The sequence below is a fragment of the Anomaloglossus baeobatrachus genome, chromosome 8, assembly GCF_048569485.1.
Source record: "Anomaloglossus baeobatrachus isolate aAnoBae1 chromosome 8, aAnoBae1.hap1, whole genome shotgun sequence".
Classification (NCBI taxonomy): domain Eukaryota; kingdom Metazoa; phylum Chordata; class Amphibia; order Anura; family Aromobatidae; genus Anomaloglossus; species Anomaloglossus baeobatrachus.
Genome location: NC_134360.1, coordinates 85,612,265 through 85,638,805, shown reverse-complemented (window position 1 = coordinate 85,638,805; position 26,541 = coordinate 85,612,265). Strand labels below are relative to the sequence as shown.

Sequence of the window (26,541 nt, the reverse complement as noted above, 5' to 3'; positions counted from 1 at the left end):
GTGAGCTCAGGCCACTCTTCCATTTTTTTATCACCAAAATGCAAAAGGGTCCAATCACCCCCTTATTGCATTGATATTGCACTCTAGATAATCTGTCGGGGAGGGTGCAGAGGGCCTTAATCTGTACCCACACCGCAAACGGATCAAGGCGTACTGCAGGAGGCACCTTGCTGCTGCTTACACAGTCGCTGCAACAAGTGCAGAGTGGAATTTCACAGTGTCGGCACATTGCATATTAGGCTATGTGTGCACATAGTGTTTTTTGACGCTGCGTTTTTGTGTGTTTTTGGCCGCTAAAAACGCATAAAAACGCATCGGTAAACGCATGCGTTTTTAACGCGTTTTGGTGTGTTTTTGGCTGCGTATTGCTGCATTTTTGATCTCTGCGTTTTTCTGCGTTTTTCCAATGCATTGCATGGGGGGAAAACGCAGAAAAACGCAGGAAAAAATTGACATGTCCATTTTTTTTTTTTAGCTAAAAAAAACGCAGCTTAAAAAAAAGTTGTGCGCGGACAGCAAAAATGAAAACTCATAGACTTTGCTGGGGAAGCAAAGTCATGCAGTTTTGAGCCCAAAAACGCACCCGAAAAATGCACAAAAACGTTGCGAAAAACGCACTGTGCGCACATATCCTTAACCTGTTAACTGGTAGGCCGAATCTTCTTTGTCTCGTTGCCAGTCAATTAGCTGCGGGGTGCGAACAGCGGAAGTGGGTACACACCAACCGTGCCTTTTGTAGCAGCGCATCCAGCCCAGGATCTGGGCTACAAATTTCTGTATAACTAGGTTTAGAACGAGAGCCATGCAAGGCACATGTGCAATGTTGCCCAGGCGTAGGGCTGCTAACCGGTTTGTACCATTGTCGCACATGGCCTTCGCTAAGCTTACTGGGGGACTGTAATGGCCATGAGGTTTTGGAAACCATCTGTAGCCACCAGCCGAAAAGGCAGCATTTTTGTGGCCAATAGTTTTGAAATGGTGAAGTTCAAGCACTTTGCTTTCTTGTGTGGGAAGAAATTCTCTTTTACGTGACCAAAACTATGTTACGGAGGCCTGGCTGCTGTGCTGAGAGAGGGTGGAGGATGTTGTGCATGACCGAGCGGTGGACTGTGTGGGAGATGTAGGGGTAGATGTAATGCTGTATTGAGAATCATGTGGTGTGCACAATGTCTCACATGGATCTAAAACACCAAGCATGGTCATTTTCATAACACTTGACAGTCCCTAATTCACCCCCACTGTAGTGGGTACACAAAAAGAAGTTCTGCGGTCGGAGACCTGTTACAATACTTTCACTGGTAACGCAGAAGGAGGAAGAAACGCCAGATGACGTTGATTTGGTGGACGATGGCTGGGTGGATCTCTTGGTATGCATTTTAGCACAGAGATTCCAACACTAATGCATGTTCGTTCACCATGAGCCTGTTCCTGCATGTAGTAGTCAAATTCTTACAATTTCTACCTCTACTCAGTCATTGTTTACAATGTTGGCAGATAACGTAAGTTGGGTCATCTTTTGTGGTCTCAAAAAAGGCCTAGATTAGGCATACCTTCCTGCAAACTGTGGACCCATAACTGCTGCTCTCACAGCCAGAGTTGAGGCTGAGAATGTAGTGCTTCTCATGGTTGCATTGTGGCGCCCTGGCCTAGCCAGGTCGTCACAGATAACATACAAACACCCCCCACCCCCACTAGACAGGGACACCAGCCAAACAAAAATCTTTGTTGCTTCCCTCCAGTGTCTGATGTCCACACCAGGTGGGGCGGAGCTAAGCGGTTGGCCCCACCCACCGAGGAGTTCGCAGGCCTGGAGGCGGGAAAAGTGTCAGAACAGTTCAGTAGTTTAGTGTTGGAGTTTGAGGAGTGAGGAGTAAACACTTGGGTGTCTGGGTTTGTGGCCCAGGCACTAACAGCAAGGTTGGCAGACGGTGGTGGCCGTCTGCAGGAGTGGTGGAGCAACGCGGAACTGTAGGACCGGGGACGGGCGACGGCCCGCCGGTACCGACCGGGGAGCGAAGTGAAGCCAGCACACACAGGCAGGGCCATCGGACCCTGACCAGGCTTGGAGCCGCCGACAATAGTCAGATCCGAATGTGACTGGAACCCCAGGGGTTTCACAACAGAAAAAGTCCCGATTGAAGGCAACAGCCCACACCGTGAGGGTATACAGCTACCGCCTCAGGCTAGAGACCCAAGGGCCAGCGTCTGCGGGCAAACGGGCTCCTCCGGTACCCATACACCGTGGAGCGGACTACCGTTGGGAATCCATAGTAGTCAGAAAGAGAACATCAAGGTGCAGGGAAAGACAGCCACCATCACCTGTCCGGGGAGAGACAACGCAGCCGGTTGCGGGACCCGTCCATCCCGCCGTTTGTTTTATCGAGGACTTTGTACCTTTCTTGCTGAGTGAGTACACCCGTGCCATCCAGCACCGCGCCACACTGTCCCTGCAACCCTGCACCTCACCGACCATGCCTCCCTGTCACAAGATCACCGGGCCCCAGGACCACCGACCCCTACCCACGGAGGGGGAAAACAATATCTCAGCTGCTCCCTACCATTGCTCCCGGGATCCCCGTCACCAGCAGCGGTGGTGCCCATCTTCACCACCACCCGTGGGTGGCGTCACGGACTAAATCCCCTAAACCAACCACCCCTTTCACTCACGGGCGAGGAGCGCCGCTCGAGTCCCCGGATCCGGCCCACCGCTCGAGCCACCGAGCAGCAGTCGCAGCAGCGCCAGACCCGAGCGTTAGCGAGAGCGCAGCAGTGACGGTGTCCTCCCCGCTCGCGACAGCATCATTACATGTTTGCGTGGGAATCAACAGGTAACATCCTCACCATCCTCCTCACTTGCTGAGCTACTCAGCTGCAAGCCTGTGGGTTGAGAATAAGTGGGATCTCCAACTTCATTGTCATGATATATGTTGTCCCCTCCTTCTCTTCCTCACCTGACATTACAACACAGTACGCATGCGCCTAAGGTATCTGAGTCTCATCATCATCACCTACACTCCTGGGCGTTCTCAGTTGACGAGAGTCTGGATTCTGCTGGGACTGAACTTCATTTACCTTAAGGTCACTCCTCAACCTCCTTTGAAGTGCCAAAACACCACTTATATAATATTTATACACAGAGACAACCGTGGCATAATTTTGAATAAAATTAATCTTTATTATAATTATATTAAAATTGATACAGCAAGTGAGTCCTCAAAAGGGTTAGCTGGACTGCTGGAGTAGGTCAATAACAGTAATTGTGGATAGTTTACATCACAACTGCATACAAAATGGTCACAATTACTAACTAATAGGAATGTAATACAGTAGTTTATACATAAGCTCATACTATACTCTCCTATTAATACTATTTGGTGGTCATGTACCCCAACTGGCAGTTATTAATTGCGATCACAGTTTTAAATATCATATATCTATGGTCATTGTGGTGTAACCAAAGCTTTGCCCATACGGCAAGGAGCAGTAGGTAATCAAAGCGGCATTGCCATAAACTGTAAATTGTCCCCAGCTACAGCAATACTACCAATATATCACAATGGGTCCAAACAACCACTTGTCCCGTGTTAGTTGAGCTGCTGGGATTGGGTCAACAGCGGTAGCCTGTGGACAATCCACACCTTGTGCTTCATGCAGAAAGATCAATTCTAACCATAACTATCAAGGATGTAATACAGTAGATTGTACATAAACTCACGTCCAGGCCAGGATCAAACTCACAATTAATTTGGGATTGGTGCAGATGCTTTCCTCTTCTTCAGTCTGGAAATCTTTGGCGTGCACGTGTTAAAATGCTCATGCAATAGAATGTGTGAACCGCTCTGTAGACTTTTCCATATCTGATTCTCCACAGTCAGTTTGCCGGTTGGAGATTTGTGTCGTGGGTGTAAACAAGTGTAATTGGGGTGGCACCTCTGAGGAATGAACTGTGTGTGATGTGGAGGTGAAGGTAGAGGCTATTTGATACAGCACTTGACACTTACTCTACCACCTGATGTTGATGAGCCTCATTTCGAAGCTGAATCGATGTATGGCTGCCAAACAGGTAGGCTGTCCAGATCCAGTAACGTAAGTTGTTCTCATTTCTCTTGGGACAGGCTGAGCCAGTGTTTACTCATTAGATCTTTGACTAACAGAACTTCCCACACATACACCTCCAACACTCCACCTGTTCCCCTTTCCATGACCACCTTGCCGGAATTTACCACTTATGGTATATATACCCTTTCAAACAGATGTTTCTCAACCTTACACTCACAACTGTCAAGGCTGCTTTACACCAGACAATCTATCGTGCGATAGATCGTCGGGGTCACGGATTTTGTGACGCACATCCGGCATCGCTGGCGATGCCGGCCTGTGTGACACCTCCTAGCGACGCAGTATCGCTCACAAATCATGAGTTGGGTACTGCTCGCTAGGTTCCATAATATCGTTTAATTTAGTTGACCATCGTTTCCGTGGTAGCACACGCCGCTCCGTGTGACACCACGGGAACGATGAGCAGCTCACCTGCCTCCCGCGGCCGCCGCCGGCTCTATGTGGAAGGAAGGAGGTGGGCGGGATGTTTACGTCCCGCTCATCTCCGCCCCTCCGCTTCTATTGGCCGGCGGCCGTGTGACGTCGCTGTGACGCCAAACGTCCCTCCCACTCCAGGAAGTGGACGTTCGCCGCCCACAGCGAGGTCGCACGAGAGGTAAGTATGTGTGACGGGGGTTACTAACTTTGTGCGACACGGGCAGCGATTTGCCCGTGACGCAAAAAGGACGGGGGCGGGTACGATCGATTGTGAAATCGCACAATCGGTCGTACCGTGTAAAGCAGGCTTTAGACAAGTGACTCAGAAGATATTTTTTTTATTTGCTGCCTGAGTTTCCAATATTGTGACAGCTCAAAAAGTACCACTACCTACAGTAGTGTTTCACTGACTAATTTTGAATTGTTTTTTCTCTTTGCACAATCTACTAATTTCTCCCCCCTAACCTCTCTTGCCATTTACAGGTTTATTTCCCTTACTACCTTTAGGGGCTTTTGTCTCCCATGGTTATTTGCTTTATTTATTATGGTATATAAGGGTGCTGGTATTTGTTCTATGCTGTAAGTAATATGTGTAGTTTTTGTCTAAGGGGGTAAATGCTCTTTATTTATTTAAATATTGACTTTGTATTTGAGCTTATGTGATTTAAGCATTGTGCAGTCTAGGATCTCTTACGTGAGGTTTTTTTTTTTACTTATTTTTAAGTGTGCTGTCATATATATATATCATATATATTCTATTATATATATAATAAATATTCTTTTTTTTTGCATTTATAATAAGGTGTAATGTTCTAACTAGCTTCCACTCCTGTGCAGTTTTTAACATCATCTTTTTGGTTTGTGCATTTACAATATAGATGTAATTAGAGATGAGTGAACCCCCCCCCGGTATCGCGGTGATGTCATCGGGAGGTGATCCTTGTTCATTAGATACTCTGATGACCTCCTGTCACTGCACATACAGTGCTGGGTACTCACAAGTGATGCTGTTGCTTCTTGGTCCACAACTACTACACCTGCTCTGCTACGGTAGTGGCTAGAAGGACCTTTGCTGATGTCATGCCCATGTGACTAGAAGGGGCTGGGCCTCCGGCAACATAGCTGATACGAGGAAGCAACATTATTTTTCTAATTCCATGTGGGCATAGAGTTGTTTTTAATAGTAGCTGGGGTCTAGGGGCAAGACCCCCAGATGGGGGGTTCCACCATAATCATGCAAGGGGGCTTTGCCACCATGAATTTCGGGCTTAGAGCTAATACTCAGCTGGCCCTAACCCCATTATTATCCAGCAAGCCAACCGGCACCAGGGCCGCTGAAAGAGTTGGATACAGTGCCAGAAGATGGCGCTTCTAAGAATGTGCTATTTTCTGGGGCGTTTGCGGACTGCAATTTTCAGCGGAGGGGCCAGAAAGCTTGTGCCACCCTGTACTGCGGATTCCAGTCCCCCGCTGCCTAGTTGTACCTGGCTGGACACAAAAACTGGGCACAGCCCACTTCGTTCATTTTTTTTTAATTATTTCATGAGTCATACTGGCATACAAAAATATGGTGAAATCCATGTTGATTTTTTAAAAAAAAAAATCATTAAAAAAAACCCCCAAAGACATAACCCTAAAAAGCTCCTTCCTCTCCTCCTTCTTCTATCTACTTAGAATCTCATCATTAACAACTGCCACCCCCTAACTCAGTAATGGGAAGGTCTTCATTGAATACAGATTTTACCTCAGAATTGAGGATTTTGATAATGACTGTTCAATTGTGTCAGAGACAGAAGCAAATTTGTCTGATAAAATAGACAACTTTATAAATTATCTTATGTGTACTTTTGATTTATGAAATAAAAATTAAAACATCATTTATGCTTTAAGCAAGGAAAATAGTAGTCATGTTTTAGAAACATACTTCTCTTTTGACAATATTACTATGTATTATTTTTGCAGTGTCCTGGGACTGACTCTCAAATGACAAAGGATTTTTTCAAATTTAATCCATCCAAAGCGAGAAGCAAGACTTACATTAATTTGCGAGAAGTGTCGCAGAGATTCAAGCTTCCCCCTGGGGATTACATGATTGTACCAACCACGTTTGAACCTCACCAAGAAGCTGACTTTTGTCTGAGAGTATTTTCAGAAACGAAAGCAGACATCAAGTAAGAAGGCTATATGATGATGGTTGTACAAAAAAGTTTTATGCAACATGAAAATGAGTTAAAGCTTAAAAAAAAAAAAATAGCAAAGGTTTATTGAATTTTTAAATCAGAACTGTAGAAAACATAAATGGATCGCACATGGACCACCAAGCAAAATATGTAGGTTCTTAGTTTAACATTCTTATCAGAATCTATGAAGCCCGATACGGCATCACGGTGAATCTTTCAATGGGTCCGCAGCCTAAAAGGTTCCAGGTGTTTTTAAATTGATAAGAGTACAAGAGCGGTTCCACATATTGTTTTACTCTCAGCTCACAGTCTGAGAACATGTGGAAGGTGATTTTTTTTACATGTTGTGAAGCTACACCTGGTGCAGTTAGCAACAAAACCCCCAGGTGTCGCCTGAACACTAGCAAACAGGATCTACTAGCAGAAACCCTAGGAGGAGCAGAACTCAGGTGAGAGTAATCGAAACAGGCTGAGGTCAATGCACAGAGAGGTAACGTCAGTACAAAAGGGGAAAGCGAGAAAGAGTCAGAACACACGCCAAAGTCTGTAAACCAAGGGAGTCAGTCAAAGGGTAGGGAAGAGATCTGACAACAGAGATGGGAATGAGAGGAGAAGGTGGGTAATACAGCGGGAGGTACACAGAAGGACTAGGACAAAATACCGGGATGAGCAGAGATGCGGAGAAGAAAGAAGGGGGTCACGGGGAGGTCAGGGAAAACAGACACGGGCAGGAGAAGAAAGTCAAAATAGCTGGAGGAGGGGAGCGTTAGCGGGACAGGAACAGGAAAGACATGAGCAGAGCACTTGCCGAGCACTAGCCGAAGCCGGAAATATCACTAATAATAAAGTAATAAAGTGGAGAAAGGTCCGAAGGACCCCACCCCCAGGGTCAGGGAGAGGCCGAAAACCCGGTGGGATCGAACGTGGTAAGTCAGCTCTGCAGTGGGCCGGCCAGCAGCAGAATAAGGAGAGAAACTGACTCTGCAGGACAGCGAGCCTGCAGAGCATGGTCATGACACATGTATTCACTTTTTGTTGGTGCAGTGTGGTTGCCATTGTTGTTGTGGTGCTGTTTCTGTGGGATATATTGGCCTGGACTCATGGGGACTCAGCCTTGAAACATGAGTGCTTTGGGGCACCAGGTCGCCCACCTTACAGGTGCACTGTAATTATAACAGTGGTTGGCGCAAGTGTTGCACCTTTTAGTCTTGGGACCCACTTAGAGGTTCACCGTCATGTGGTAGTGGGTTCCAGATAATCTTTTTCAGAAATTAAGGATCTCATATTCAGTTTTGTAATTTCCTGTCCAGTGGCATTAGATCAATGTATGATTCTTGGATGTTGTGTCCATTTCTGTTTTCTAGAGTTCTCACATCAATCAGCTTTAAATCCTAGATGCAGCTTTGTTACAGCTGTCACAACTGTAAACTTGCTGTGATGCACTATATTCCTTGACAAAGTTAGAAAAAGGAAACCAGACAGCTGATACATGCTACTCGAGTCATGGGCAGCATGAATCAAACACTGGCTATATGATTGCAACATCTGTGTTTGACTCTGAAACACTACAGGATGCCAGGGGAAAAAATGCTTTAAAAGCTGCCACCGCATTTTAGACTCAAACATATACAGTGGATGAAATAAATATTGAACATGTCACCAATTTTCTAAATAAATATATTTCTAAAGGTACTGTTGCAATACATTTCTCAGCAGATGTTAATAACAACACATCCAATCCACACAGGTGTTAGGCTCGCAGGGCGAGCATGGGATTATTGGGTCCACTTGACCAAAGGTACTGATCACTGGCCTGGAAAAGTGAACTGGACCAGCTGCCATTTATCGACTAATGTCCATGGATGTGGCGATAGGCACACGCGCTAGTAAGCAGCCAGCAGAGGACAGCGCCAGGTGATCAAAAGTACCTCGACAGCTGGCGGCATAGATACAAACAGTCTGTGGTTCAGGATACAGTAGCAGCAGCCGATGTGGTAGATTTGCCTGGGATGGATGGATGGATTGATGGATGCAATAGCAGTGGTCGACGTGAATGCTTGCAGCAGCAGATATCATAGGAAAAAGCCGACGAAGATGATTGCAACAGCAGCAGACTTGTAATGCACTGAAACACAGATAAGAATCAGTAGCAAAATACAGCATATAGAAAGCAACAGCAACACTGAGGACCTGAGCACTAGCAACATACAGTGCCTACAAGTAGTATTCAACCCCCTGCAGATTTAGCAGGTTTGATAAGATGCAAATAAGTTAGAGCCTGCAAACTTCAAACAAGAGCAGGATTTATTAACAGATGCATAAATCTTACAAACCAACAAGTTATGTTGCTCAGTTAAATTTTAATACATTTTCAACATAAAAGTGTGGGTCAATTATTATTCAACCCCTAGGTTTAATATTTTGTGGAATAACCCTTGTTTGCAATTACAGCTAATAATCGTCTTTTATAAGACCTGATCAGGCCGGCACAGGTCTCTGGAGTTATCTTGGCCCACTCCTCCATGCAGATCTTCTCCAAGTTATCTAGGTTCTTTGGGTGTCTCATGTGGACTTTAATCTTGAGCTCCTTCCACAAGTTTTCAATTGGGTTAAGGTCAGGAGACTGACTAGGCCACTGCAACACCTTGATTTTTTCCCTCTTGAACCAGGCCTTGGTTTTCTTGGCTGTGTGCTTTGGGTCGTTGTCTTGTTGGAAGATGAAATGACGACCCATCTTAAGATCCTTGATGGAGGAGCGGAGGTTCTTGGCCAAAATCTCCAGGTAGGCTGTGCTATCCATCTTCCCATGGATGCGGACCAGATGGCCAGGCCCCTTGGCTGAGAAACAGCCCCACAGCATGATGCTGCCACCACCATGCTTGACTGTAGAGATGGTATTCTTGGGGTCGTATGCAGTGCCATCCAGTCTCCAAACGTCACGTGTGTGGTTGGCACCAAAGATCTCGATCTTGGTCTCATCAGACCAGAGAACCTTGAACCAGTCTGTCTCAGAGTCCTCCAAGTGATCATGAGCAAACTGTAGACGAGCCTTGACATGACGCTTTGAAAGTAAAGGTACCTTACGGGCTCGTCTGGAACGGAGACCATTGCGGTGGAGTACGTTACTTATGGTATTGACTGAAACCAATGTCCCCACTGGCATGAGATCTTCCCGGAGCTCCTTCCTTGTTGTCCTTGGGTTAGTCTTGACTCTTCGGACAAGCCTGGCCTCGGCACGGGTGGAAACTTTCAAAGGCTGTCCAGGCCGTGGAAGGCTAACAGTAGTTCCATAAGCCTTCCACATCCGGATGATGCTCCCAACAGTGGAGACAGGTAGGCCCAACTCCTTGGAAAGGGTTTTGTACCCCTTGCCAGCCTTGTGACCCTCCACGATCTTGTCTCTGATGGCCTTGGAATGCTCCTTTGTCTTTCCCATGTTGACCAAGTATGAGTGCTGTTCACAAGTTTGGGGAGGGTCTTAATTAGTCAGAAAAGGCTGGAAAAAGAGATAATTGTAGACTGTAAGCCCTCGCGGGCAGGGTCCTCTCTCCTCCTGTACCAGTCTGTTATGTACTGTTAATGATTGTTGTACGTATACCCTTTCACTTGTAAAGCGCCATGGAATAAATGGCGCTATAATAATAAATAATAATAATAATAATAATTAATCCAAACATGTGAAGCTCATTGTTCTTTGTGCCTGAAATACTTCTTACTACTTTAGGGGAACCAAACAGAATTCTTGTGGTTTGAGGGGTTGAATAATAAATGACCCTCTGAATAAACTTTTCACAATTTAAAAAAAATAAATAAATAAAGAAATAACATTCTTTTTTGCTGCAGTGCATTTCACACTTCCAGGCTGATCTACAGTCCAAATGTCACAATGCCAAGTTAATTCCGAATGTGTAAACCTGCTAAATCTGCAGGGGGTTGAATAATACTTGTAGGCACTGTATAGAACTCGTTGACCAAGAATCCCCCTTAAGAAGAAGGTACATGAAGTCTTTCATCCGACCTGAAAGGCACTACCGGGACAGGGCATGCTGGCCCTTTAAGAAATTGGGCGTGTCCGTGCGCACACACTATGGGCATTTCCAGGAGGCCTGTGTGGCGTGCACAGGCACTGGGAGTTGGCAGTATGGACCGGGGACGACCAGCCTCCACTGGGCGGCTGGGAAGGTAAGAGGGACGGCGTCACCACCAGGGGAAGGGGGGGGCATGACAGCACCTGGACGCCAGCATGGGAGTTACAGTAGGCAAAGAAAGCAAACCATAGATGTCCATAAATGTACTGATGTTTTTTATAATAATGAAAAATGACACAGTAAAAAAGTATTAAACATGCTTACTGAAATTTATTTAATACTTCATACAAAAGCCTTTTTTTGGGGATGACAGCTTCAAGAAGTCTCCTGTATGGTAAAACTAGACACCTTCATTACTCAGTTGTGATTTTGGCCCATTCTTTCACACAAACACTCTTTTCAATTCTGATTGTTACATTAATAATGAATTTCTAACCATACTGATACAATTTAGAAGGTTGTGTGTCAAATTAATTTTCCCTAATGATTTTGAATAATTACTATGTGCAGCACATCATTCTGTGTGAGAGACCACAGGATTGAATCAATGTGCTGGTAGGACGCAGGCTCTGTGTCTGTACTGACAATACATGTGCATAGCATCCTGTGTGAGAGAGCACAGGTTTGGATCAATGTGCTGACAGAATGCTGTCTCTGTGTTCTATGTGATAGGAGCAGAGATCAGGGAGATCGATAACACAGGTCTACAAAAAATATTTTTGTAATTATCGCAGGTGACTGTACTTTTCTTAATCATCTTTTTGTCCTAATTTCAAAAATATATGTATACGTATAAGTTTCCTTGGAGCAGCATCATTATTATAAGCTATAGGAAATATACTGGCGACATTAAGAAAACAGTACCGTATTTTTCGGACTATAAGACGCACCTGACCATAAGATGCACCCTGGTTTTAGAGGAGGAAAATAGGAAAATAAAATTTTAACCAAAAAATATGGTCATGACACACTGTTATGGGGCGAGGATCTGCTGCTGACACTGTTATGGGGGTAATGTCCCCAAATTCTCTACTAAGGTACCCCATTCTGATAAGGATCCTCCTGCCTTGTATATGATCCTGCTCATATACCCCCCCATCCTGCTAATATACCCCCATCCATCCTGCTAATAATATACCTTCCATCCATCCTGCTCATGATATACCTTCCATCCATCCTGCTCATGATATGCCCCCATCCATCCTGCTCATGAAATGCCCCCATCCATCCTGCTCATGAAATGCCCCCATCCATGCTGCTCATGAAATGCCCCATCCATCCTGCTCATTAAATGCCCCCATCCATCCTGCTCATGAAATGCCCCCATCCATCCTGCTCATGAAATGCCCCCATCCATCCTGCTCATGATATGCCCCCATCCATCCTGCTCATGAAATGCCCCCATCCATCCTGCTCATGATATGTCCCCATCCATCCTGCTCATGAAATGCCCCCATCCATCCTGCTCATGAAATGCCCCCATCCATCCTGCTCATGAAATGCCCCCATCCATCCTGCTCATGATATGCCCCCATCCATCCTGCTCATGATATGCCCCCATCCATCCTGCTCATGATATGCCCCCATCCATCCTGCTCATGAAATGCCCCCATCCATCCTGCTCATGAAATGCCCCCATCCATCCTGCTCATGAAATGCCCCCATCCATCCTGCTCATGAAATGCCCCCATCCATCCTGCTCATGATGTGCCCCCATCCATCCTGCTTATGATGTGCCCCCATCCATCCTGCTCATGATGTGCCCCCATCCATCCTGCTCATGATATGCCCCCATCCATCCTGCTCATGATATGCCCCCATCCATCCTGCTCATGATATGCCCCCATCCATCCTGCTCATGAAATGCCCCCATCCATCCTGCTCATGAAATGCCCCCATCCATCCTGCTCATGAAATGCCCCCATCCATCCTGCTCATGAAATGCCCCCATCCATCCTGCTCATGATATGCCCCCATCCATCCTGCTCATGATATGCCCCCATCCATCCTGCTCATGAAATGCCCCCATCCATCCTGCTCATGAAATGCCCCCATCCATCCTGCTCATGATATGCCCCCATCCATCCTGCTCATGATATGCCCCCATCCATCCTGCTCATGAAATGCCCCCATCCATCCTGCTCATGAAATGCCCCCATCCTGGTAAATGGCGTGTATCCTGTGGCACAGGAAAAAAAAAATAAACGTTTATTCTTACCCTTCCTCACTCCCTGAAGCACCGATCTCTGTCTCAGCTGCAGCGCCCCTGTGTGGAGCCGTCACCGTGTGTGGAGCCGTCACCGTTGTCTGCAGCATCGCGTCTTCCTGTCTGTGCCGGTGGTCAGCTGATCTGGACACTAGCGGCGCGCACCGCGATAACGTCATCGCAGTGCGCGCCGCTAGTATCCACCAGCTAGTGTCCAGATCAGCTGACCGCCGACACAGGAAGACGCGATGCTGCAGGGGGGCGGCTCCACACACGGTGACGGGTGAGTACACTGATTCACTGCACCCCGCGCTGATAATGATGCACGGGGGGCAGTGAATACAGCCGCACATGATCACTCCAGGCTGTAGTTGCCAGGGGTGATCACGGCCGGCTGCTAATTATGCACACCCCCCCTTCCCGCCCATCACCCCGCCCACCTGTCAGCGCCGGTTTCGCTGAGAGATGATGGGCGGGAGGATGGGCGTGCATATGTAATGAGCGGGCCCACGTGGTCACGGCAGGCTGCTGCAGCCTGCTACAGCCTGCTACAGCCTGCTGGTGCCGCCGATGACCCGCTCCACCGCGGCACCCTCATTCCCCGCACCCGCAACCTTATAGTCAGACCATAAGACGCACCCCCCACTTTCCCCCAACATTTGGGGGGAAAAAAGTGCGTCTTATGGTCCGAAAAATACGGTAATTAACATATCAGAAAAAATGCTTCACCTTTCAAAACAGTTTTTATTGAACCAAAATAATATCACATTCAAAATAGAAACCAAAATATGAGCAGAAATTAAAAGTGCTCAACATTCGACTGTCGTTGATACGATTTTTCAGGGTTGTCCCTATATAACATGCAACAGTAATCTGCCATCATTGAATCATTCCAAAAACCCTGCTCGTGGTATTCCATTACGTTAATGTCCTGGTGAAACTGCTCGCCTTGTCCATCGCTTACATCCCCAAGATTTTGAGGGAAGAAATCTAAATGTGAATGCAAAGAGTGCATTTTCAGAGACATGTGACATCCAAGACACTGGTATGCATTTAACAGTTCCTTAACACCTTCAACATATTCTGGAGATTTATTTTTTTTCCTAAGAAGTTTTCATAGATGCACTTGAAGCTTTTCCAAGATCTCAATTACTTCTCATTTAGAGTTCCTTCAAACACATCATCTCTCATCAGCTCTCTGATCTGAGGACCAACAAATACCCTTTCCTTCAATTTTGCTGGTGAAATGCTGGAGAATTTCTGTGAAATGTATTGGAACCTTTGTGGTAACCATGGCAAAGACAAATTCACAAAGTTTTTAATCAATCCCAACTTTATATTTAGTGGATGAAGAAAGATTTTTGTTGGAGCACCTAAAGGATTATGTTGAACATTGTCTCTACTTGGAGCATAGATGTTTCTCTGTCTCCAATGACGGCGAACATAATGCTCTACTGTATTTCTACTGTCCCATAAACAAAAGAAGCAACAATATCTTGTGAAACCTCTTTGCATTCCCATTAGCAGAAAAATCACTTTCAAATCTCCACAGATATTCCATTGATGATGATTATATTGTACATCATACAAAACAACTTACAGATTTTCATAACTTTCCTTTAATTGACATGAGTGAGCAATAGGGATTGATGGTTTCATGTTTCCATTGGGAAGCAACACTGCTTCAAACTTATCTGGGATGAGTCAGTATACAATTGCCAATCTGCAACAAAATACTCTTGATTCAGCTCTTCAAATAGGCCATTCACATTGTTACAGTACACCATTGGTCCATCAACTGTGAAAAACTGTGTTAAAGTGTTACTTCTGTTTCGGTAATAACAGACTTTGACATCATCATGAAGAAGATTCTTCTGTTTCAACATAAATGCAAGAAAGTTCAGCTTTATCTTTTGACAATGAAAGGTCTCTGATGAGATCATTTAATTCATGTTGAGTAAAGCGTTCTGGCTGCTTGGCTGCTCCATCAGGTATACATACTCATCTTGACTTGAAATCTCCATGTCTTCATTAGTAGCTTCAGCTCCATAGTCTTCATATTCTACTTCATTTTCATCCAATCCAGACAACAGTGGTACATGAACTGGCAAGGTACCATCGTGTGGAACTGGACTAATCGCAGATTCAAGTTCAGGGACATTAATCTTATGTTTGTTCTTTGTAGAAAAGCTCTTCAGTTTTACAAAACAGATGCTAGAATGTACGGGCTCCAAGGTATGACGTAATTTATCACGTGATGGGAGGCTTTTTCAAAATGCAGCCTGGTTTAGAATAAACATAGTTTTTCTAAGTCCACGTGGGCATGGAGGTGTTTATAATAGAATCGGGGATCTGGGCGTAAATCCCCTAGATGAGAGGAGAGGGATGAGCATATCTATGTTTCCTCCCCTGCTCGTTCTGAGCCTCTTGGTTCATAAATCATGAACCAGGAGGCACAGTATGAGTTGTGTCTGCTATGTTTCCTCCTCTGCTTATCCTGAACATCCTGGTTCATGAATAATAAAGTGGGAGGTTCAAGATAAGCTGCGCTCACGATGTTTCCTACTCTGCTCGGCCTGAGCCTCCTGCCTTCAATTAGTCCAAAAGTTCAATGTGATATCTTCCATTGATGGTGGAATCCTTTTGAAGGTAGTCCACAAGCAGCACGCCCTCCTTATCCCAGATCACAGACACCATCACATTAGTGGCTGATTTTTGCACCATGAACTTCTTTGGATAAGGAGAACCACTGTGCCTCCACTCTTTTGACTGCTTCTTGTTTTCAGGGTCATACAAATAAATCCAGGTCTCATCCATAGTGACCAGCTGATCTAGGAAGTTCTTATCTGTCTGGAAATGCTGACAAATGGATCTGGAAGTTTTCAGTCACATGCTTCTCTGATCTGTTGTCAAACATTTGGGGATCCACTTTGCAGATAGCTTCCTCTTGTCCAAATATTCATGGATAATGACACAAACATGTTCACGGGAAATCCCCATGATGTCTGCTATTGCTTTAGCTGAAATTCATGGATTCTCCAGTTTGAGGTTGTGCACAACATCGATAATCTCAGGAACAACAACCACTCTCGGTCGTCCAGACGTTCCTCGTCATTGGTGCTGAAGTGGCCTGTTTTAAATTTGGCAACCCAGTTCTTAACTGTGGAATATGAAGGGTATTGATCCCTCAATGTCTGCGACATATCACCGTGAATATCCTTCGCATACTTTCCTTGCAGAAACAAGAATTTTATCACTCCTTCACTCCTTTGCTCTCAGTTGCTGTGAATATTGCATTAGACTCTGCCATTTTGTTTTTCCACGTGCGTAGAACACTGATGCCATATGCAATAAACTAAAAATTTTGAAAACATATTAGACACATAAGGCTTTCATGTGATGTAACATTCGTTACCATAGAAACAAAAAAAATCACAAATCCAAAGACTTATCAGCAGTCCCTTGTATATGAAGATTCTCTCTGTGCCGCAGCTACTAATGACAATGAGTCTCCCGCCCTTTCCCCATCTTCAAAATATTACATTTTCTGGAACAATCTTCCTTTTAGCTGCCTGCATTGCTACTTAGTTAGGTTTGGTATAAGCCTCCTTTCGTCTATTCTGTGCATCTGATTCACAAAATCCTTTGACTCCCTTAGCTTTTGCATTATAAAGCTGATTGTGATGTTCAGTATGGGACTTTAATATTGATATTTATTTCCTTAATAAAAATATCTATAAGGTACACCTTTAGTTCTTTCCACACATATGTTATTGACCTTGTATGCTTGTTCATCACAAGGTACTCCCTCAGATCACCATCCAATTTTCCATTATTGATGACCTCTAGTCAAAATGGATTCAACTTCCAAGCGGATCTATTATACATAGTTAGGTCAACCATGTCCAGAATCACACAGACAGGTGAGTGATCAGACAACACCCTAGTTAGGTATACAACATCCAAGCTAAAACCCCACATCCAATCATTCCCCAGTGCTAGATCAATTCTCAACAATCAATGTAGCTGAGAAACAGGAATATCGATACTGATCCAGGTAGCGGTCTCTCCAGAGATCGATTAAGGCAAGCTCTTTAAGAAGATGACCAAAAGGGGTTCAATTACCTCACACTTTCATGGCCTGATACCTTCCCCTGTTCCAATGAGAATCCAGTATGTTGTTAAAATCCCCTATCATATATATGGGATTTGTGGGAAATATGCTATTATCTTAAGGATTTGTGTAAAATTCTATTGGAGTGTGGTGGTGGTGGTATATATTGAAATTATTAGTACATACTTTATGCATGATGTACAATATAAATAGACATACTGACCTTCTGTGTCTACAATTACTTTTGACATTCAAACTGAGTGCCTGCATGCACTAGGATAGAGACACCCCCCGAATAGACAGAGTGTATAGCATGGTATGTAGCCTGAAGCTATTTTTATTCAGATAATAAAGCAGTTTCATTGTAAGATGTGTTTCTTGCAAGCAAATTATTTCAGTCCTTATTCACTCTTGAAAAAAAAGCCTTTCTTTTGACACCAGAAGAGAACCCTCTAACATTCCAACTAACTATTTTCACAGACTCAGTCATAATTAATACATTTGTGTAGATATTATCCCAATGATGATGCATTCCTTTAGTGTATATGTAGCACCCACGGGGCAAGGGGTTAACCTTACTAGTCGCCGGGCCGGTGATGTCGGGTCTGGGATGTGACGGTTGGCCCTGCCCGGCTTCGTGGCCCCGAGGTGTACAATAAAGGGGATGGATGGAAGGCGGGACGGATGATGGATGGAAATGATGGGAGTTGATTAAAGTGGTTTGTCTCGTGATGCCACCTGTGGTACGCGGTCAGGGATTAGCCGCTGCTGCAGGGTTCCTCGCCGGGGCAGATGGTGATGCAGCTCGGGTGTTATCGCTCACCATAGGTGGAGTGAGCCCTAGGAGGATGGTGGGAGTCGTAGTGGTCGTTGGCGCTGAAGCGCAGGACGACGGCACCGGTAATGAGGTACTGAGTCAGCTATTGCAGTTCCAGGTCTCTTTACTTACACTTCAAATGCTGCACTCAGGGTACCGGTTTCTGCCCTGATGGGCTCCAGCCGATCCCAGATAAGTCGGGAGCCAACGCCGGTGTTGTCACTGTGTGTCTTTTCTGGTCGGGGGTCCCTCCACCCCAGTGTATGGTGAATGGAACGGGCTGCGGGTGTTTCCTGCACTCTTCACAGACCCTGGAATCTCCGGTGGCTGTAGAAAACCCGGGCTGAGCTTCAGGCTCAAAGCCGTGGGTCTCGTGGTGATCCCAGAAGTATTTGAAGTGATGGTGCCTGGAACGAAGTCCAAACCGTGCTTCTTACCCCAAGCTATGCCTGGGAATGTCTGTGTGTGAAAATGTGTGAGAATGCTCCTTCCTTTTCCCCAAGTGGTGCCCGCCCCCCGGGTGGTTGTCCTAGTGACCGTTAAAGTCCCATGCTTCATGATGGCCACCCACCTGTCTACCCTAGTCCAGTCCCTGGTGGGAAAGCCCCTGTGTGTTGTAGATGAATGTGAGAAACACCAACAGTTAACCCCTTTCTTACCCAGGATGAATACTGCACTTTACATGAGGAACAGAAGCCTGTGGCGACTGAAGCCTCAGAGGCGCCACATATACATACTGTCATGCTCCCCGGCTCCCGTGCCATGCTCCCCGGTTCCCGTGTCCCGTTCCCCGTTTCCCGACGGCGCTCCCTGCGCACCGCTCCGGTCCCCGGTCCTCCTCTCCACAGCCTCTTTGCTCCCTCTCCCTCACCTGCGTCCTCCAGGCGTCCTGTTCCCTGCTCCCGGCACCCCTCTGCGACGCTGAGCCTTCTGCCGGGCACTCCTTCCTGTGCACCGCTTCCTGCCCTGGCTTCTGGCATCCGGGCCTCGCGCATGCGCGTTAGGGTCATTGACCCTCTCTTAAAGGGCCAGCGTCCAGAAACAGGATATTGACTACACAGGTACAGGGTATATAGGGGTTCCTTCTCCAGGTGGGCGGGGCCTGTTCTTCGTGTCTAGTAAGCTAGGAGTCAGGTCCTCCTGTGCCTTGTCCAGTATTGACTTTATCTGTCTCGTAGAGCCGCTCCTGCCACGCCAACCGGTCAGTGAACCCCGTGATCATTTACACTGACCACAAGAACCTGGAATACCTGCGGTCTGCTCAACGACTGAACCCACGACAAGCCCGGTGGTCCTTGTTCTTTGCCAGGTTCGATTTCCAACTTCATTTTCAGCCCGCGGATAAGAACGTGCGGGCAGATGCCTTGTCCAGGTCCTTCGTGCCCATGGAGCAGGAGGAAGAGACATCCCAGCTCATCATCTGCCCCAGTAAAGTCATTCCGGTGGCTCCTGTCACTCTGGCTCAGATACCCCCTGGGAAGACCTATGTCTCTGAAACCGACAGACAGAAAGTCTTGCACTGGGGTCATGCCTCGAAAATAGCCGGCCATGCCGGTCAGAAGAGAACATGGAGTACGATTGTCCGTCACTATTGGTGGCCATCCCTTCGCACGGACGTCGCGTCTTTTGTCTCAGCCTGCTCATCCTGTGCCCGGAATAAGACGCCTAAACACCTGCCATATGGTCGTCTTCTGCCGCTGCCAATTCCCTCCGTTCCATTGCAACACATTGCAATGGACTTTATTACAGACTTGCCCTCGTCCTCCGGACACACGGTCATATGGGTTGTGGGGGATCGTTTCTCCAAGATGGCTCCTTTCGTTCCCATGGTCGGACTGCCCTCTGCCCAGGAGCTCGCTGACGCCTACATACAGCACATCTTCCGGTTGCATGGCTTTCCCGCACACATTGTGTCCGACAGAGGAACTTAGTTTACCTCGTGCTTCTGGAGGGCCCTCTGCAAACATCTGGGAGTGTCTCTGGACTATTCTTCGGCCTACCACCCTCAGTCGAATGGCCAAGTGGAACGAGTCAATCAGATCCTGACCACCTTCTTGCTCCACTACGTCAACATCCATCCTGATGATTGGTCCACGCTCCTTCCTTGGGCTGAATTCTCCCATAACCATCACATCAGCGAGTCCACCTCCAGCTCTCCCTTCCATGTCATTTACGGACTTCAGCCTTCCGTCCCATTACCTGTATCCTCGGCCTCGGATGTCCCTGCTGCTGATGCCTTAGTCCGGGATTTCTCAACTATATGGAACTCTGTCAAGACTTCCCTTGGACGCGCTTTCCTGCAGATGAAGAGACACGCGGACAAGAGGCGCCTGGATTCTCCGTGTTTCTCTTCAGGTTATCTGGTCTGGCTTGCTTCCAAATATGTCCGATTGAAGCTACCGTCGTACAAGTTGGGTCCTCGATACATCGGGCCGTTTAAAGTCATCGGCAAGATCAATGAGGTCTCCTACAAGCTGCAGCTCCCGACCACAATGCGGATACCCAACTCCTTCCACGTCTCCCTGCTCAAACCGGTTGTCCTTGGTCCCTTCTCCGCTGCTGCCAGTTCTGCTCATCCTCCTATTGCTGACGATGACATCTATGCGGTAAGGGATATCGTGGCCATGAAGACCGTGCGGGGCCGGCAGTTCTTCCTGGTGGACTGGGCAGGGTATGGTCCCGAGGATAGGTCCTGGGAACCCCGGGAGAATGTGGGTACTCCCCTGATACGTGCCTTCCTGTCCCAGTTGCGGAGAGGGGGGTGTGGGGGAGGGGGTACTGTCACGCTCCCCGGCTCCCGTGCCATGCTCCCCGGTTCCTGTGTCCCGTTCCCCGGTTCCCGACGGCGCTTCCTGCGCACCGCTCTGGTCCCCGGTCCTCCTCTCCACAGCCTCCTTGCTCCCTCTCCCTCACCTGCGTCCTCCAGGCGTCCTGTTCCCCGCTCCCGGCACCCCTCTGCGACGCTGAGCCTTCTGACGGGCACTCCTGCTTCCTGTGCACCGCTTCCTGCCCTGGCTTCTGGCACATGAGCCTCGCGCATGCGCGTTAGGGTGTGTGCGTGGTCATTGACCCTCTCTTAAAGGGCCAGCGTCCAGAGACAGGATATTGACTACACAGGTACAGGGTATATAGGGGTTCCTTCTCCAGGTGGGCGGGGCCTGTTCTTCATGTTTAGTAAGCTAGGAGTCAAGTCCTCCTGTGCCTTGTCCAGTATTGACTTTATCTGTCTCGTAGAGCCGCTCTTGCCACGCCAACCGGTCCTGACCACGACGGTTCCGGAGCTCCGGTCGGTGACTGTCCGCCACCTCTTCAGTCCCTCCAGTCTCCGATCCCTGGATCCGTGTGGTGACCGACCCCCTCGCTCAGCTGGTTCCGGATTCTGCCTGACATCGCATCCCGGCCTCCGAACCTGAGCCTCGCCACCCGGACTACCGTCAGAGACTCTGTGGTCCCAGGGACTTCTTCATCCCGGTTCTCTGAACGGACTGTCCTGCTACCCGTAGTGCTTCGGCTGCCGTACATCAAGGCCCTCTGGCGGGGTGACCGGCCTGGTTGCTTGACTAGGGAAGTCCGGTGTACGGTCCAGTGCTTCCACTACCAGGACCTAACACATACCGAGGCACATAGTTTAAAGTTTCCAACCATACCAAACACAAATATTCCCACCACCAACCTCACCGCTCTATTGAAAAATTGCATAGTATCTCTCACTAAAAAGAAAGTGGCCAATGCCATATGTTTTCCTGTTGCAGACTAACCAAAACCAGCTAACAATCCTTTTCACTTAAATGCAGTCAATTGTGCACACACAGAGCTCCCTGGGAACTCAAGTCCTTCTAGGGGACACTCAAAAACGTATATGCCCTTCCACATCCATTAAACGAAAGAACTGCAATACAGCCAGCCGTATTAGGACCAAACAGTCAAGCAAGGCCATCCTCTTCACACCTTATCACAGACTTTCCTTATCGGCGAGCATATATATTGTGAGGGCATTGATCCTACCCAGCAGCATCCTGGTCCCATTCATGGCATAGCTGTCTTTGATTCATGTCCAGCCAGCGGGGGCTTCCTTTGGTTTAGAAAAAAGCACAGTTCCTCTAACTGCCACCCTCAGCTTGGCAGGAAACAGCATTGAATAACGGATATGTACTGCATGTCTGTACCGCCCCACGGGCTCGGCTGCGACCGCCGAGCCGCTCGGATCCGTGCTCGTACGGTGGGTGGTGGCTCGAGCTCTTCACGGAACCAGGGGTCACGTCGCTCTGCAAGGGGGTTGTCGTTACACGCAGGGACTTGACAGGGAGTTCCACAGCCGGGGCCGCGGTGGTTTGGTTTGGGATGTAAGTTTGTGACGCCACCCACGGGTTGTGGTGAATAGATGGACACTACCGCTGCCGTTAACTAGGCCTCCCGGGGATGGTGTTGTGCAGCTTGGTGTTGACCCCTCTGTGGGTAGGGGAGTGATGGTTCTGTAATCCCAGCTCCTGCAGGCGGCCACCACCGTCTGCCTCCTTGCCAAAGGTGACTGGGCTCCGACCCAACCACCTGAGTAGACTCTTGGCAGGCCTGGTCACAGGTCTGCCCTTGAACTCGTCCTCCCTTCTTCACTGTCACGGCTACTCCTCACACTGCTCTAGAACTTCTGTCTGAACTTGTGTCTTTCCCGCCTCCAGGCCTGTGAACTCCTTGGTGGGCGGAGCCAACCGCCTGGCTCCACCCCCCCTAGTGTGGACATCAAACCTGAAGGGTGGTGACAAGGGTTTCCCCTACTCGGGGAGGGGGTGATGTGTGTGTGTGTGTGTGACTACCTGGGATAACCTGACTAATCCAGGGCGTCAATGTCCCTCAGCAGTCTCTTTATGTCAATAAACTTGGCTCTCTGTCTCTGCACTTCAATGGGATAATTTGGAAAAATTGAAATATTGGACCTGTTTATAGTGAGGTCTGGATGGTCTCTTGCTTGTTTGAGAATAATATCCCAGTTCCTGTAGTGCAAAATTTTGACTAAAACGGGACGTGGAGAATGCCCAAGAGGGGGGAATTCCAGATCCAATTTTTGACCACACCCAATTTTAAAAAAAAATTTAGTGAGAGAAAGGCCCTTAAATTTCACAGGCACCCCTATTATCCAGAGATTGTTAGATCTTGACCTGTTTTCTAGGTCATCTGCTTTGGCTACGAGTGCAGATATTTGTTGCGCCATTTGTTTACTCTCTTTATTTGAAGCAGATAGCAGTTCTTCAACCTTGCTGATTCTACTGTGCACTGCCCCTGTGCTATTCTTCACATTTTGTAGGCTATGATGGACACCTGATACATCTGTCGCGGGCGGAGGAGGGGACGCTGCGCTCTCCCACTGCTCGGGTCCGGCCGCCGCTGCTGCTGCTGCTCGGTGGTGGCTCGAGCGGTGGGCCGGATCCCGGGGACTCGAGCGGCGCTCCTCGCCCGTGAGTTAAAAGGGGATTGATTGGTTGTGGGGGTTTTGATTATGGATATTGTCCGTGACGCCACGCACGGTTGTGGTGATTTTGGTGACACCACCGCTGCTCTAGACGGGGATCCCGGGAGCGGTGACTGGGAGCAGCTTTGTTGTTATTTCTCCCCTCCGTGGGTAGGGGGGTTGATTGTCCCGGGGCCCGGTGATGGGGTAGGGATGGATGGCAGGCAGGTTACGAGGCCTGGCGAGGTGCAGGGTCGCAGGGGGCAGCGCTGTGCCGCACAGCACGGTGGTACTCACTCAGCCCAATGATGAAGACACAGTTCTCGGTAAAACACACGGCTGGATGGACGGGTCCCACAGACGGCTGCGGTGTTGTTGCTCCCAGCAGGTTGGTGGCAACTGCCTTTCCCTGCACCTAAGATGTCTGTACGGTTCCAATGGGCTCCCACCGGTAACCCGCTCCCCAGCTTGGATATGGGCTGGAGGAGCCCCTTTTGCCCACAGGCACTGACCCTGAGAGACGGTTGCTTGGTGGTGGCGGTGTCTCCCTCACTCAGTTGGACTGTTGCCTTCTGTCGGGACTTGACTGTTTGGAAACCCAGGAGGTCCCCTTCACTAACGGATTCGGCAAATTCACGGTGACTCCTAGCCTCGCCGGGGTCCGAAAAGCCCCTGCCAGTTGGTGCTGGCTTCTCTTTGTGTACCGGTCCAGTACCGCCGGGCCACCGCCCGTCCACGGTCCTTACGGTAGACTCCAATCGGCCACTCCTGCAGACGGTCACCACCGTCTGCCAACCTTGCTGATCTGTCCGGGCCACACACCCGGACTAACTTCAGGCTGCTCGACTACTACCTTCTGCTCACTTTCACTTCTCAACTCAATCTGCCTGGTTTTCCCGCCTCCAGGACTGTGAACTCCTCGGTGGGCGGGACCAACCGCCTGGCCCACCCCCTGGTGTGATCATCAGCCCCTGGAGGAAGGCAACAAGGGTTTTGTGTTCTGGCTTTGGTGTGCCTGCTGGGAGTGTGGGGTGTGTGGGTTCTGTGCTCTGTGGCCCCTGGCTTGTCCAGGGCGCCATATTCCCCCTTAGTTAAATGCAGACCGTCCGCGGGCTGCCCGTCCATCACCGGTTTTATTTTCACCAACTGAAAAAGATAAAAAACGGTAACAGACATAAAAGTATAATAACTTCTTCCCACATCGGGAGGTACTCTTACTTAAACGTTGCGTAACGGTTACGGCTTCCGCTCTCTCCCACCCAAGCAACCTGGCCCTGATGCTGCCTCTAAGCAAACAGGCAGCACCCCTTGACCCCAGTCCTGCACAAGTTGCCCGAGCGGGTTCTGTCCTTTTCAGGGGACCCACGTCCATGGGGAACCCCTGAAACCCCCAGAGGATTGCCACCGGTTCCGGTGGTAGCTGGGCCCCAGCCTACTCCACTGCGGGCCCTTCCCCCAATCTGCCTCTCCGGAGGCGTTAACGGTCGAAGCCACAACAACATTATTTACAAGCCACAAGTTTGTGGTTGCCCTGCTAGTTCTCGGGCATGTTCATAAGGAGTTCCTTATGTATAACTTGAAAAGGGGGGGTCCCAACGTGGACTAGTTGCCGGCAATGACCGGTTTCAAATCAAAGTTGACAATCAGGTGAACAACAGTGCTTCGTAGCCAACGGGCTACCTTCAAACAAAACTGTAGGATCCCAACGGAGACTTGCCGTAGGGTCCCGACGGGGACCGTCAGCTGGGTCCCAGGGGCCATCCACAGCACCTGGCTCCGGTACAACTTCCTCCGCAGATTTCCCACAGTCCACCACCGAACAGCACGAGCCCCCAACGCCACCCACACACAGGGGTGACACTGTCCCACAGGACTCCATTTTCAGCTGCCGATGATGCGGGTACGACTGCCCCTCCAACCGGACTCCTTAGCCTTGAGGGCCGTCTGGAACGTCAGCAGGGTCCCAACGGGGACCGACAGCAAGGTAACCGGGAACCGCTACCATGCTTGAACTTTTCTTACTTCAAGGTCGGCCATTTGCAGGGCACTGACCTGCAAAATGCCCCCACTGCCGACAGTACCTGCAGCGCGCCATCCATGTGTCTCCGAAGGCGCGGATTACGAGCGGGGCCTCATCTCCCGACAGAGACTCCGTATCTTCCCCTGACCTACTTCCATCTGTCGTCTCCTGTCCCAAGTTGGCTCCACCTGGGTCTTCTGCGCCGCACGCCATTCCGGTCATGGTCGGGCGGGTTGCCGGGGCAGACACCCTCCCCGCGGCAGGCGGGCCGCTGTCAGCTGCCGCGCGGGAAATTACTGCTGCATTCTCGGGGCCCGCGGCTCCTGCGACCGGAGCAAGGACTGCAGCCATCTCACCATCCTTTGCCCCTGCGGGTGCCGCCGCTCCATCAGGCGGTTCGGGGCTAGCATCAGACCCGGGAGCCGACATCTTCCATCCCGTTCCCCCTTAGTCTCTTTCCAGCTCCTCCTCTATCGGGGCGGGGTTTAGGCCTTCGCGCCTCCACTACTTGAGGAGACGCTCGAGCGGGAACTCTTCGCGCCCAAGATGGCGGCTTTTCAAATTTTACGGCCGGACACCTCCGGCGGTCACACAAGGCGCACTTCCACCAATCGGTAGAACGGTAGGATCCTGTTCGTGACACCAAGTTGTCGCGGGCGGAGGAGTGGACGCTGCGCTCTCCCACTGCTCGGGTCCGGCCGCCGCTGCTGCTGCGGCTGCTGCTGCTCGGTGGTGGCTCGAGCGGTGGGCCGGATCCCGGGGACTCGAGCGGCGCTCCTCGCCCGTGAGTGAAAAGGGGATTTGATTGTGGGGATTGGATATTGTCCGTGACGCCACCCACGGTTGTGGTGATATTGGTGACACCACCGCTGCTCTGGACGGGGATCCCGGGAGCGGTGACTGGGAGCAGCTTTGTTGTTATTTCTCCCCTCCGTGGGTAGGGGGGTTGGTTGTCCCGGGTCCCGGTGATGGGGTAAGGATGGATGGCAGGCAGGTTACAAGGCCTGGTGAGGTGCAGGGTCGCAGGGGGCAGCGCTGTGCCGCACGTCACGGTGGTACACACTCAGCCCAATGATGAAGACACAGTTCTCGGTAAAACACACGGCTGGATGGACGGGTCCCACAGACGGCTGCGGT

The 26,541-nt window shown here is 49.0% G+C and overlaps 1 protein-coding gene across 2 annotated transcripts in view; it reads left to right on the top strand.

Moving 5' to 3' along the window:
* The window catches only part of CAPN9 (calpain 9), a 378,590-nt gene that overhangs the window by 244,650 nt on the left and 107,399 nt on the right, over positions 1–26,541 (top strand). For both annotated transcript variants that reach the window (XM_075321862.1, XM_075321863.1), the window contains exon 11: positions 6,499–6,707. In XM_075321862.1, the coding sequence (XP_075177977.1) occupies positions 6,499–6,707 (209 nt within the window). The remainder of the gene's footprint in view (positions 1–6,498; positions 6,708–26,541) is intronic.